We start from the raw sequence: 13,465 nt of genomic DNA on the forward strand, positions 1-13,465 counted from the left end.
ATGCACTGAGCTTAAGCCTTTAAAACCGAGCACACTTTGGATTACTGTAATCACGTCACTGTTTACACTATCGGAGAAATTCAAACGGTTTCTAAAAGCTGAGACGTTTCGCTGTGCAGCCAATACAGCTTCATTACGGTCATTTCACTTGTGCCTCTCCTTCAAGGTTATCACACTGACACAGTCTCAGCTGTTTAGTGTCATGTAGTGATCGGGTTGTTTCTCTACCTCCAGTTCGGCCTGTGACCCTGTTGCAGCCCCTGACCGACCTCACGGTCTGCGAGGGTGACATCGCTCAGCTGGAGGTCAGGTTCTCCCAGGAGAACGTGGAGGGAACCTGGATGAAGAACGGCCAGGCCATCTCCGCCTCCGACCGCATCCACATCGTCATCGACAAACTCGTCCACAAGCTGCTGGTGGAGAACGTCAGCAGAGACGATGCGGCCTCCTACTCCTTCGTTGTTCCCGCTCAGGACATCTCCACCTCGGGCAAACTCAGCGTTCAGAGTAAGAGATTGAAGTAACGTCGAAGCAGAACTCTGATCATGTCTCTGAACGCTTTGATCATCAACTGTTTATCTTTACTTTCAGCTATCGACATTGTGGTGCCGCTGAAGGACGTGTCCTCCATTGAAGGCACCAAGGCGGTCCTGGAGGCCAAGATCTCTGCTCAGGACATCAGCTCCGTCAAATGGTACCACAACGACAAGCTCCTGACACCCAGCGACAGAATCCAAACGGTGGCGAAGGGAGCCAAGCAGCGTCTGGTCTTCTCCAGGACCTACGCCTCTGATGAAGGACAATACAAACTGGTGGTTGGCAAGGTTGACAGCAGCTGCAGCTTGACCGTCGAAAGTAAGACCGGTTTCTTTTTTCATTTCAACATCTCGTTTTTCAGTTTCGATTTCATGATCTAACCTCGTCGCTGTCCTTACAGAGGTCCGCATTGTGAAGCACATGGAGGACAAAGTCTGCTCTGAGTCCCAGAACGTCACATTTAACGTCGAGGTGTCTCACCCTGGAATCGACCCGGTCTGGACGTTAAGAAACCAGCAGCTCAAAGCTGGACCCAAACACAAGGTGGAGTCCAAGGGGACGGCTCACTCTCTCACCATCATCGACACAATGAAGGACGAGGAGGGTCAGTACACGTTCCACGCTGGAGAACAGACATCCAGCGCCAAGCTCACCGTGTCTGGTACGATTCAACACTTTGATCCTAAAAACAAGCTGCAACAAAGACAACTGCACTCTACAAGTCTGGATGTCTTTGTTGTGTACAGAGTTTGTAGAGTTGTCTCTTGAAACTAAAAGTTTATTAGTAGTATAGTATTGATTGTTTCCTGCTCTACCACCAGGTGGCGCCATCACGCGACCACTACAGGACGTGACGGTGGCGGAGTCTCAGACCGCCGAGCTCGAGTGCGAAGTCGCCAACGCCAACGCTGAAGGCCGGTGGCTGAAGGAGGGACAACCTGTGGACTTCAACGAGAACGTGGTGAGCGAGGTGAACGGCGCCGTCAGACGTCTCGTCATCGTCATCACCAGACCGCAGGACGTCGGAGAGTACACCTACCAGGTGGCCAACTCCAAAACCACAGCTAACCTCAGGGTGGAGGGTAAGTAGCAGTAAACCCACCCCAGCATCATTCAGACCTTGAATTAAAAGATCACACCTGGACTTTAAACTGGACAGGTGTTTATGTCAACGTCTGAACAGAGCCTCTGACATCCAGAATGAATCTAATGAGGACAACCAATAAAAGCTTTTAAAGAGAACAGGTCAAATATCAGTTGATAAATAAAACCCCAGGTCCTTACACTGACCTGTCCACATGTTTGTCTGTCACGGTCGCGTCAACGCTTGTGTTTGTGGCTGCAGCCGTGAAGATGAAGAAGACTCTGAGGAACCAGACAGTGACGGAGACCCAGGAGGCCGTGTTCTCTCTGGAGCTGACCCACCCGGGCGTGAAGGGGTCCCAGTGGATCAAGAACGGCGTGGAGCTGGAGAACAGTGACAAGTATGAGATCACGTCCGACGGCGTGGTCCACACGCTGAAGGTGAAGAACTGCAACACCCAGGACGAGTCGGTTTACTCCTTCAAGCTGGGGAAACTGTCGGCCAACGCTAGACTCAACGTGGAGAGTGAGTGTCTCAGATGAAGTCTGATGAAATCCTCTGGATCTGTTTCCTCCTCTAACCTTTGATTCATCCGCAGCCATCAAGATTGTGAAGAAGATAAAGGACGTGACATCTCTGCTGGACAGCACTGCCTCCTTCGAGATGAGCCTGTCCCACGACAACATCCCCGTCAAGTGGATGTTCAGAGGCGCCGAGCTGAAGTCCAGCGAAAACTGTAAGATCGTGTCGGAGAGGAAAGCTCACAAACTGACCCTGCAGAACGTTGACAGCAGCCACGCCGGGGAGTACACGGCCGTGGTCGGACACCTGCAGTGCAGCGCCGTGCTCACCGTGGAGGGTTCGTGTCACAAATCATTACTTAGAAAATAGGTTTTATACCGTTTTATGAAGAGCAGGCATCAAATATAATATTAATATCAACTTATTTATTGATTTAGTTGTATTTATTTATGATTGTTTTTATTGATCTGTAACTTAAAATATTAAAAAGAACAATATTTATTATTAATAATTAGGTAAAAATTTAATTTTGACAATTACATTTCAATTCACATTTATTTAATTTATTTATTCTAATTTTATTCGTTACTTTCTTTTGATTTGTTGCTTATTTCAGTAAAGTGTCATCTATAAAACGTTTTCCTTGGATATTTGTCAGATTTAATGAACATTTGTATTTTGTCCTGCAGCTCTGCGTGTCACCAAACCCATGAAGAGCATCGAGGTCCCGGAGACTCAGGTGGCCACGTTCGAGTGTGAAGTCTCTCACTTCAACGTCCCATCCACCTGGCTGAAGGACGGCGTGGAGATCGAGATGAGCGAGAAGTTCAGGATCGTGGTTCAGGGGAAACTCCACCAGCTGAAGATCATGAACACCAGCACCCACGACTCCGCAGAGTACACCTTCGTCTGCGGCAACGACCGAGTCTCCGCCACGCTCACCGTCAGCCGTAAGAACCTGTGAATGATAAAACCTTTCCTCAGATTTCACCTCCAGATTTGTTCCTTCGTCATCAACCTGTTCTCTCTCCAGCCGTCCTGATCACTTCCATGCTGAAGGACCTGAACGCTCAGGAGAGAGACACCATTACCTTTGAGGTCACCGTCAACTACGAGGGCATCACCTACAAGTGGCTGAAGAACGGCGTGGAGGTCAAGTCCTCAGACAGATGCCAGGTCCGCAGCCGGCAGCTCACGCACTCTCTCACCATCAGAAATGTCCACTTTGGAGACGGAGGAGAGTACCAGTTCGTGGCCGGCTCCGCCGCCAGCGCCGCCAACCTGTTTGTGGAAGGTAATCCGGTTCTCTACCGCGATGATTCATTGACTCGTTTAAACATTTGAATCTGACTCTGGAGGAAATCTCTGCTTTCAGCTCGTGTGATTGAATTCACCAAGAAGATCAAGGACATAAAGATCACAGAGAAGAAGAAGGCAATCTTTGAGTGTGAGGTTTCTGAGCCCAACATCCAGGTGATGTGGATGAAGGACGGACAGGAGCTGGACACGTCCGAGGAAAGGTGGGTCCGTAGAACCGGTCATGACACCTCCTCAAAGAATGTGGAGCTCCCCCTGGTGGCTGGCTGCAGTATAGCTCATAAGCCCCACCCCTCCATGACACTATAGAAACAGGAGGTGGTGTCATGATGATGGATGGTTGCCGTGACAATGTGTAGCTAAGCGTATGTCTGTGTGAAAGCTACTAAATGAGTAGCTGTGCTGTAAAGTAATTGGCCTCAAGCTAAACTTTAGCTAGCTAGCTACGTTAGCATTTACAAAGTGTGAATCCTTGATGGAGCTGGATTTAAATGTTGTACCTGGTGGAGGTAGAGCAGAGAGCAGAGGTAATGGATGATCCAGAACCTGGATCCAGGAGGAGGAGGAGGAGGAGATACGGCGGCCATCTTGGTTCTACAGTCTCTGATCTGAACCTGAAGCCGTCTCTTCTCTTCTCAGGTACATCGTGACAGCGGAGAAGTTCTCTCACCGCCTCATGATCCAGACAGTTCGGATGTCCGACGCTGGACAGTACTCGGTGGTGGCCGGATCCAGTGTCTCCAAGGCTCAGCTGATCGTGGAGGGTCGCGACATCAGGATCTCTGAACCTGCTGAGAGAGAAATCACAGTGAGACCCTTGAATCAGTGCCTATCAGGAAGTCTTGCGCTGCTCAGATGTTCCAGTGTTTCAAACCCAAATCTAAATCCTGTCTTCAGGTTCTGGAGAAACATCGAGCGACCTTCGAGTTTGAGGTGAACGAGGACGACGTGGAAGGTCGCTGGCTGAGGAACGGCGTAGAGATCCAAATCTCGGTGGAGGAGAGGTTCAACTACGTGGCGATCAGGAAGCTGCACCGCCTCACCATCTCTGAGACGTACAGGAGCGACGCCGGGGAGTACACCTTCATCGCTGGGAAGAACAGGAGCACCATGCACCTGAGGGTCAACAGTAAGTCCAACAGGAGGAGAGGAACCGAAGGAAATGAGTCAATGGAGACGTTAATCATCTTTAATGTTTAGACATTATCGAGTCATGGTAGCAACGCTCTAATCCAGAGACCACATGAGATTCATAGAAACATATCAGTGACAGGTAATTAGATAACAGTTAAAGTTTTAATCTCACCTGACGACTCCTCTTCCTGTGTTTCCGTCCTTGTTCAGTCCCAGAACCTCCTCAGATCCTCCGTCACATGGAGCCTCAGTCGGTGGAGGCCGGGAAGCCAGCTCGCTTCTCAGTCCAGGTGAGCGGCGTTCCTCCGCCTCAGGTCTTCTGGTACAAGAACTCCCAGGCTCTGTCTCCGGGCTTCAAGTGCAAGTTCCTCCACGACGGCGCAGAGCACACGCTGTTGCTGATTGAGGTCTTCCCCGAGGACGCTGCCGTCTACAACTGCGAGGCCAAGAATGACTACGGTGCCGCCACCAGCACCGCCGCTCTGAACGTGGAAGGTAAGAACCGCCGTGCAGAGAACAGCTGCAGGAGGTCGAGAGCAGAGATGAGAAGGATGGGTTTAAACCGAGCTCCGTCTCTTTCAGTGTCGGAGGTGGTCTCTCCAGACTCAGCTGCTACCGTCGCTCCTCCCGTCGTCATCTCGCCCATCGCCAGCACCTCCTGTCGCGAAGGAGAACCAGCTCGCTTCCAGTGCAGAGTCCGTGGAGACGGTGAGGTCTTAACTCAGCGGCTCCACGAGTTTCAGAGACTTTGCTGTGAAGTTGTTCTAAAAGTTTTTCTTCCTCCAGATGTGAAGATCAGCTGGTTCCACAAGGAGAAGGAGATCAAGCAGTCGGAGTTCTTCAGGATGTCTCAGTTTGACGACAGCTGTCAGCTGGAGATCTCCAGAGTTTACTCCGAGGACGAGGGCGAGTACAGCTGCGTGGCCACCAACAGCGCCGGGACAGCTTCCTGCTCTGCCACGCTCAGTCTGGACGGTGAGTCTGGTCGATACCGGCACCTCGGCCTCTTTCTTCTTCTGCAGCAGCAGCAGAGAGATTCATGGAGATATGATCAGCTGCTGAATGTTGGATAATATCAGAAATAGTTTTTGTTTGTGTTGTTGTTAATGCACCTGTGATGTTTTAAAACTCTGTGGATCTGAACCCGAGCACCAGATGCTCTGAACAGACACATAAAGGCGCTGCTTCCTTTCAGGGCTGAATCTAGCGGTGGACCGTCCTGAGTCTCAGAGGAAGGTCTCCACCAGCGTCACTGCTCTAAAGAAACCGTCCGTTGTTCAAAAGCCAGTTTTCCTTCACCCAATCACGAGCTGCACGGTGCGACACGGTGAGGTCGCCCGCTTTCATGCGTGCGTCTCCGGCACGCCGAAGCCGGAGGTCAGCTGGTTCCATGACCAGCGGCCGATTCAGGCCACAACCAACGTGGTGTTTCACTTTGATGAGGTGACGAACACCGCCACGCTCATCATAGTGGACACCTTCTCAGAGCACGCCGGCCAGTACACCTGCAGGGCGGCCAATAGCGCAGGAGAGGCCGTCTGCTCGGCCACGCTCACCGTAACCACAGAAGAAGAAGAAGAAGGTAACGCCTGGATCCTCGGGGTGTAGCTCCGTCTGAAAACCACCCGTCTGTCTTCCTCAAAGATTAATTCCAACACCTCCTGAGTGTCTCTGCACTTTCAGGGATGTCCCGACCCAACCGCTACCCCAGCTCGATCCGACCTTTAAAATATTATTCCACCAAGAAAACGCAGAGACAAACCTGTGACTGATTAGAAGACAGATGGGAAATATGAGATATTCCTTCACATGTAAAACCTGGACGGATGTCGTCTTTGTACCTAGTGACAATTATTATCTGATCAACCAAACCACAGGAGGCCTGAAGGCCTAAAGTTCAGGATCAGTCCCTGTTTAGTCTGAGTTTCACTCTTAATGAAGCCAAATTTAAACGTTCCCGACACTGATGTAAACTAGACCAGAATCAAGACGACGACTCTTGAATCATGATGTCAACGTTCAGTCAAAGCGTTTCACACTAGATCTGATGGAGATCATCTGTCCAGTTAATATTTAAATGAATTAGATGTTTATGTCACTTTAGATCCAACTAACAAAGCTGAGACATGACTGGATCCAGGACCAGATGCTCACCTGTAGTTGAATGGTTCTCTAGACAGTCTTTATCAGACTCTAGTCATGTGACCTTCAGGTGGTAAAAACCTAAACTCTTTCATTAAATATCTTCACAGTCTTCCTGACACCAAACATGTTGTTTCTTTAAATCGGGACATCCCTCCTCCAACTCTGACTAACATCACAGTTCCACAAAGACGAAGCACCACCACCTTCCTCATCACCCCCCATAGGAACAAACCCTTCGTCCTCACCTTCCTCTTCCTCCAGGAAAACTCTGGAAAATGCATGAAACTCACGTGTTTAACCTTCGTCTTCCAGGAAAACCTTTGTCTGGTTCTTGTTGTGCCTTGTTTTGTTCTGATCAAGTCTTTCTTGTTTGGATCCCATTGTGTTGGTCGATCTGCTGAGTGAACTGTAAACATTGTTTTTTAAGTATCATGAAAACACAAACTGATTAAATGTATTTAAAAGTGACAACGGCACAAAATAAACTGGACCTGAGTTGCTTTAATCCTCAACCAATAGAAGCAACAGACCACCACCAGAATAATGATGATGATGATGAAGAAGTTATCTAGTTGCTCTTCCTAGCTTCCTAACTAACAGTAGTTTCTCCTAACGTCCTAGCATTCTCGCTAACAGTAACTGTTCCCAACATACTACCTCTACCACTTTTTAGTAGTTCTTCCTAGCTTTCTAGCCTCCTAGCTACTAGCAGCTCTCTTCCTAGGTTCGTAACGTCTCACTTAATTGCTAGCTCTTCCTAGCCTTCTAGCCTCCCAGCTAATAGAGGCTCTTCATAGACTACTGCCTCCTGGTGGTAGGATGAGGTATTTGCTTTGTACCAGCTGGTTGTTGGCTGTAGCCTTTTTCTTTTTCTTTGTCCCTGCTGCTCTTTGGTGTTGCTTTGGTGTGTCCAGGCTTTGAGACTGATAGTTAAAGGCGAATGTGACCTCTGTAAAAGATTTGTCAGTGACGATGGCTCCAGTTTCCTCAGTTTATGGATCGACCTCCATAGAATCCAAACCCAGAGACGATGTAGACCTGTGAGACTCTGGATCTGAGCGCTGACGTCTTCTCTTTCCTTCACAGTGACTCATGTGAGAGAGCAGATTGAAGCCAAGATCGAGGAGGAAGTTAAAGGTAAGTCAGATTTCTCTCCAGCTCATTTCAGAATCATCAGATTTCCGTTACTACACAGTGGATGAAGGGACGGTTTGGTCACTTTGATCCAAGCGATGGCTCCAGTCTTTCAGTACAGAAACTCCTTAGGAAACAAAATAAATAAAGATGTGTGGGTGCATGCACTATGGGTTTGTTTGATATATAGTCCTGCATCTACAGACTGCTCATAGAGTACGTCATATGTTCAACTGTTCCTTTAACTGATCTTTGAATTTTCACAGTTGCATGTTATCTTAATAGAAAGGTCCTCCTCCAGGTGTTGTTCTACATGCTCTTATTTTGATAATCCTCCACGGTTTCCCCTCCAGGCGAACACTCACAGGACTTGCTTGTACAAGTTTTTGACACTGCGGTTTGCATCCAAACGTTCATTTCATTTTGGCATGAAGGTTCCACTGATCTTTTCCCAGGAAAGTCGCAGGACATGTATCTTTTAAAGCTACCGGACTTGAAATGCCCTTTAAAAGATATGGAGGTTTACTGCATCTGGAACTGATTCATTCCTCCTGCAAAATATTTCTTAGCCTGGCTTGCAGATAGTGGGATGTGATTCCTGTGGTTTGCTTTCTAAATAACACCAGTAAAACTATATTAGTTCGAATAAACGCCTTCTCATCCAATTTTTTCAGTTGTTTAAGCTTCAGAGATCTGTTTTGGAAAGCTTTGCTGCGTGCATCATTCATTTCCTCTTAAGTTTAAGGCTTAGAAAGGGCGTTTATTCTCCTGTCTGCAAGTCAGGTAAGGAATATTCTAGCAAAAAGCCAAAATAATTAAAGGTAAAAACAAGCGACTGTTAGCCGCCCATCCTGGAAATATGCTTCTTTTAATAATAATAAAACAATTTATGTTTTGAAGAAATTTCCACAGACGAAGGATCAAAACTTCCTGCAGATTTCTAATAAAAAGAATCAAGTCTTGCGTTTATTCGAACAAATATGGTGAGTGAAATTATTTCTTATAGCATTGTGATCCCAGCATGCATTTAATATTTCCATTAATGATTCATTCAAATCCTTTTCTCCCGTTTTACCCCTGGGACTGTGTTGTTCTGACCGCTGTGTGTTTCTGTTTGCAGAACTATTTTACCATGAAAGCAAAGAAGGAACAGAACTCAGCGGCACTCGACAGCTGAGGGGAGCCTTCTCCGACACAGAGGACTTCATAGATCATGGCTTGGTGTCGGCCAACCGCTGCTCCAGCAGAACTTCTTCTATCAGCTCATGGACAGAAAATATCAAACCGTCTTTCACCAAGAAACTCAAGTTCCAGTCGGTCCTGGAGGGTGAGCCGGTCGAGTTAAAATGTAAACTGATTGCTTGCCCTCCTCCGACTATCCTCTGGTTTCATAACAACAGATCTATTCCTAAAGAGCGTAGGCGTAGGATCTGTACCGACAGCAGGATGCATATGCACTCCACCAGCCTGGTTATCGATAGTATCAAGGAGAAGGACTCGGGCAGTTATAAGGTCATGGCGATAAACACAGAAGGTTCTGCCGAGTCCACAGCGTCACTGTTGGTGTCGCTTAGGGAAGAGCAGTCCGCTAACTACCTGGGTTTTGTTAGACGCTCTGCCAAAGCCCATGAAAGTATAGACTCCATGGCAGAGCAGAGGAAAGACAGGAAGTTCAGGGTTGACCTCAGGTGTGTCGGTTCTCCATTTGATAAAATGTCCAAGGTCCATCAGGGACGGTCTCGCTCTAAGACCGCTCTGGTGCGTACGGTGTACTTTAAATCTGCTTCACATCCAAAAGAAAAAGAATCTGAGAAAGAATCTAAACGTTTAGAAACGGCCTCTGAGCGCGCTCTGTCCCCGCCGCCCATGTTTGACAGATCCGAGCGCTTTAACGACAGATTCAGTGACATATACTGCGACCGGCGCACCGGCGCCAGGTTCAGTGACAAGTTCAGTGACCGGTGCAGCGACAGATACAGTGAGAGGTTCAGTGACACTGAGAGTCTCCATAACGAGGTAAGAACGAAGCTGACCACGCTCCAGAAAGCTGTCAAACAGAAGAAGAGGCTTTCTATCTCTACCATGTCCTCCTCTGAGTTTGAGCTGGAATCCGCTGCCAGTGAGTCAAGCTACGCAGACTATGTGGATCGGCTCAGGGTCAAGCCGGCGTCTTTGCCCGATGTCCAGCATTTCAGTCGACCCTTTGACTTGGGGGACACTCATAGGGAGTTTCAGGGTAAAACCTCGAGCAAAGGCTCCTCTCAGCCTCGAGTTAGACATTCATTTGAGCCTCAGTCCAGACGCAGAGCCATTCAGATCATGAGAGGGGAGCTGGTTGATACACTGGTGTCAGAGAGAGAAACTAAATCAGGTGACAAACGTTCATCAACACTGGGGGATAAAGACATTCAGAGTTTTGTTGAATCTCAGGTTAGTGAACGTCACAGTGTGGTCGCCGACCAAAAGGTGGAAGCTACAGATGTTGAGTCAAGTCCCCCTGAAGTCCCATACTCTGAAAGTTCACCATATCCTGTAACTGCAGCTGAAAGCATGGAAACAACCACATTAAAGTCTGCCACATCCGTTAGAGAAAGGTTCCTCCGTGAATCAATTTTACCAGAAGACACAGACACAACTCAAACACCAGAGCCCTATGAAGAGGAGTGTGCAGGGAGGTCTTTGAGGTCTCAGTATGAGAGTCTAGAAGCCGAACGAATGGAGTGTGAGGAGAAACTCCTGGCCTTGAGGATCAGGAAGTGGCAGCAAGGGAGTAGAATGTCAGAAGAAGAGATGTTTCACCCTGAAACTGATCTCCCTATGCCGGCTGAAGCACAGTACATGGAGCCCACGGGGCACATCTACCCACAACAGGAGGTGGTGGAAAAGAGAGGAACAGAAGAAACTGAGACAGTGCCCCCCTCTTTCCATAAATCACCCAGAACTAAGGCAAGAGCCTTATACTCTGAATCTGCAACTGTGTCAACACATAAATCACCTAGAGAGGAAAAGGTAGGAGATTCTGCCTCACCAGAAATCAGACTTGGAGAAGAAAAAGATGGGTCACCACTTGTACTTGGAGAAAAATCCCCCAGAATGAAAGCTAGAGCAGCAGCAGCAGAGTTATCACCAAGAACAAAAGCAAGGTCAGAAGACGAGCTCAGAGTCACATCCATCAAAGAGAGGTTCCTGAGTGAAGCTACAACACCAGAAACAGCTCAGCCATATGAAGAGGGGGCTGGAGGGGAGTCTTTGAGGGCTCAGTATGAGAAGAGTCTGGAAGCTGAACGGATGGAGTGTGAAGAGAAACTCCTTGCACTGAGGATTAGGAAATGGCAGCAAGGTGTGCAAATGACGGAAGAAGAGACATTTCACTCTGAAACTGATCTGCCCATGGTGGTAGGTGCACAGGAGCACATTTACACCCAACAGGAGGTTGTAGAGAAACGATCCAGTGTAGACCATCCACCTGTGCCAACGCCAAAGTCACCTAGAGTAAAAGCTAAAGCAGAACTTCAGGAAACATCTGCCCCCTCGCCTAAAGCCAGAATGAAAGCCAGACCAGGAGGAGTGGAATCTGAGTCATCACCTAAAACAAAAGACAGAGCAGAGAAGATGTTGTTTGAGAAGACGAAAGAGGAACAAGAGCTCCAGCTGTCGAGGGAGAACATCAGCGAGCTGAAGAATGAGAGCGAGAGGTTTGTCAGTGAAGAGGAAGCCTTGACTCAGCGGATAATGAAATGGCAACAGGATGTTATGATGGAACAGGTGCAAGAGGTTAAAACGGAATCCGACTGGGTGGAGGGTTACTCACCGAGGACGAGCGAGGCTGCAAGTGGTGCCAAAGAGACTTTACAGTCCTTTCCACAATCGGAGGCTGTCCACAGCAGGAAGAGTTCCCCAAGAAAAACTGCCAAAGATGAGTTCCTTTTAAGTGACTCACCCCTGGCCGGTTTCCAAAATCAGGAGGGAGATGGTCTGAAGTGGCCACCAGCTGGTGAGCTGCTAACAGAGGGTCGTGAGACCAGGCTGCAAAGAGACAGCGAGTACTTTGTGAGCGAAGAGGAGGCTCTGGCTCAGCGCATCCTCAAATGGCAACAAGATGCCGTCGAACAAGAGGAAGTAGCTGAGCTTGAGTCCGAGTGGGCTTTGGACAGTCAGTATAAACCGTCTGGCTCTGGGTTGCCATTGGATTCCCACGTTACTCCATTTGTTAGTGGTATTGCTCAAGGAACACCCCCCAGTCAGCTTACCTCTCCAACAAAGAAACCTCCACAACTTCAGCACACTGGTTTATCTCAACACGTTGATCTTGTACAAGATGAAATGGGTTGTCAAGCTTCACCTGTTTCTGGTGAGCCCTTGGGAGAATTTGCCTCAGTCAGAAGACGCTCACCATGTCATAGTCCACCACAAAGTTTGGGAACAGAGGCAGAAAGGATGCCCCTTGATAAATCCCTCAGTCAACGCTTCCAGTCAGAGCTAAGAGAGGAGAGAGGGATGAGAGAGGAGAGAGGAACTACCAGAGAGAGCAGTGAATGGAGACAACAGAAGGGTTTTGCAAGTGTAATGAGACCTGAAACATCAAAACAGGGTGGTCAAACGACTACAGGACATCTTGAACTGGGAGCCATAAAGAAGGAGGAGAGGAGAGTCCAAGAGGAGTCACAAACTAAGAGGGCAAGAGAAGGAGATCCTAAACCTGGAGGCTCCTGTCCAGTATTTGTGAAAGTCATGTCTTCAGTTAAAGTGATGATTGGTGAGATGTCAGAGTTCACCTGCCAGTTCCAGGGCGACCCTCTTCCCACAGTCACCTGGCTCAAAGATGGCCACCCACTGGACCACAACCCTGACTATGATATCATAAGCAAATCTAACATCTCAAAGCTCACTGTATTCTACCCAACCACACATCACGAGGGCACGTATGACTGTGTCATAACCAACAAACACGGCAAATCCATCTGCAGCGCTACTCTTGAGCTCTCTGACAAAAAGGTATTGAGATCCACCGGGGTGACACAGGAAGTGGTCGTTACACAGGATGTAGAGAAAGATGAGGAAAACCAGGAGAGTCTGATAGAGAAGGAGCTTCAGACCTTCATGGATTCAAAGAAGTCCACACTGCAGGTGCCTCAGGTTGTGATCCACAAACGTCGGAGCTCAGACGAATCATTCAGCTCCTCACCTGTAGAAATAAGAATCACGGCCGCTACTCCGGTCCCTGAGATGATGGAGGAAATCAGCGAGGACACACCTCAGGATTTCACAGAGAAAATGACAGATGTGTCAGGTGACGAAGGAGCCTCTCAGACAGTCAAACACAAATTCACATTTACCTTCGATGTTGCTGGTGAAGCTCCTTGCGTTGTCTCTGAACTGAAGAATATCAGCTGCACCGAGGGCAACACAGCTGTGTTAGAGTGTCTTATCACAGGTGAACCTGCCCCAGAGGTCACATGGTTCTGTGATGATGTTTGTCTTGAAATCAGATCTGGAAAATACAGAGCTGAGGTAGAGGATAAAGTGTACAGACTCTATATCAACAGTTTTACACACGCTGATGCTGGAGTGTATAGATGTGTTGCCAGTAAT

General features: G+C 48.3%; 1 protein-coding gene across 1 annotated transcript in view; it reads left to right on the plus strand.

Annotated features, from left to right (window-relative positions):
* ttn.2 (titin, tandem duplicate 2) overlaps positions 1-13,465 on the plus strand; it is a gene marked incomplete at its 5' end in the record, with an annotated part of 181,936 nt that overhangs the window by 19,707 nt on the left and 148,764 nt on the right. The window contains 16 exons of the mRNA XM_084545176.1: positions 235-507; positions 592-855; positions 938-1,198; positions 1,359-1,619; positions 1,883-2,146; positions 2,220-2,480; positions 2,833-3,093; positions 3,177-3,437; positions 3,519-3,663; positions 4,100-4,268; positions 4,358-4,589; positions 4,805-5,089; positions 5,177-5,302; positions 5,381-5,569; positions 5,790-6,176; positions 7,826-7,876. Of these exons, the coding sequence (XP_084401302.1) occupies positions 235-507; positions 592-855; positions 938-1,198; positions 1,359-1,619; positions 1,883-2,146; positions 2,220-2,480; positions 2,833-3,093; positions 3,177-3,437; positions 3,519-3,663; positions 4,100-4,268; positions 4,358-4,589; positions 4,805-5,089; positions 5,177-5,302; positions 5,381-5,569; positions 5,790-6,176; positions 7,826-7,876 (3,690 nt within the window). The remainder of the gene's footprint in view (positions 1-234; positions 508-591; positions 856-937; positions 1,199-1,358; positions 1,620-1,882; positions 2,147-2,219; positions 2,481-2,832; positions 3,094-3,176; positions 3,438-3,518; positions 3,664-4,099; positions 4,269-4,357; positions 4,590-4,804; positions 5,090-5,176; positions 5,303-5,380; positions 5,570-5,789; positions 6,177-7,825; positions 7,877-13,465) is intronic.

This window comes from Chelon labrosus (assembly GCF_963514085.1).
Source record: "Chelon labrosus genome assembly, chromosome: 5".
NCBI lineage: Eukaryota > Metazoa > Chordata > Actinopteri > Mugiliformes > Mugilidae > Chelon > Chelon labrosus.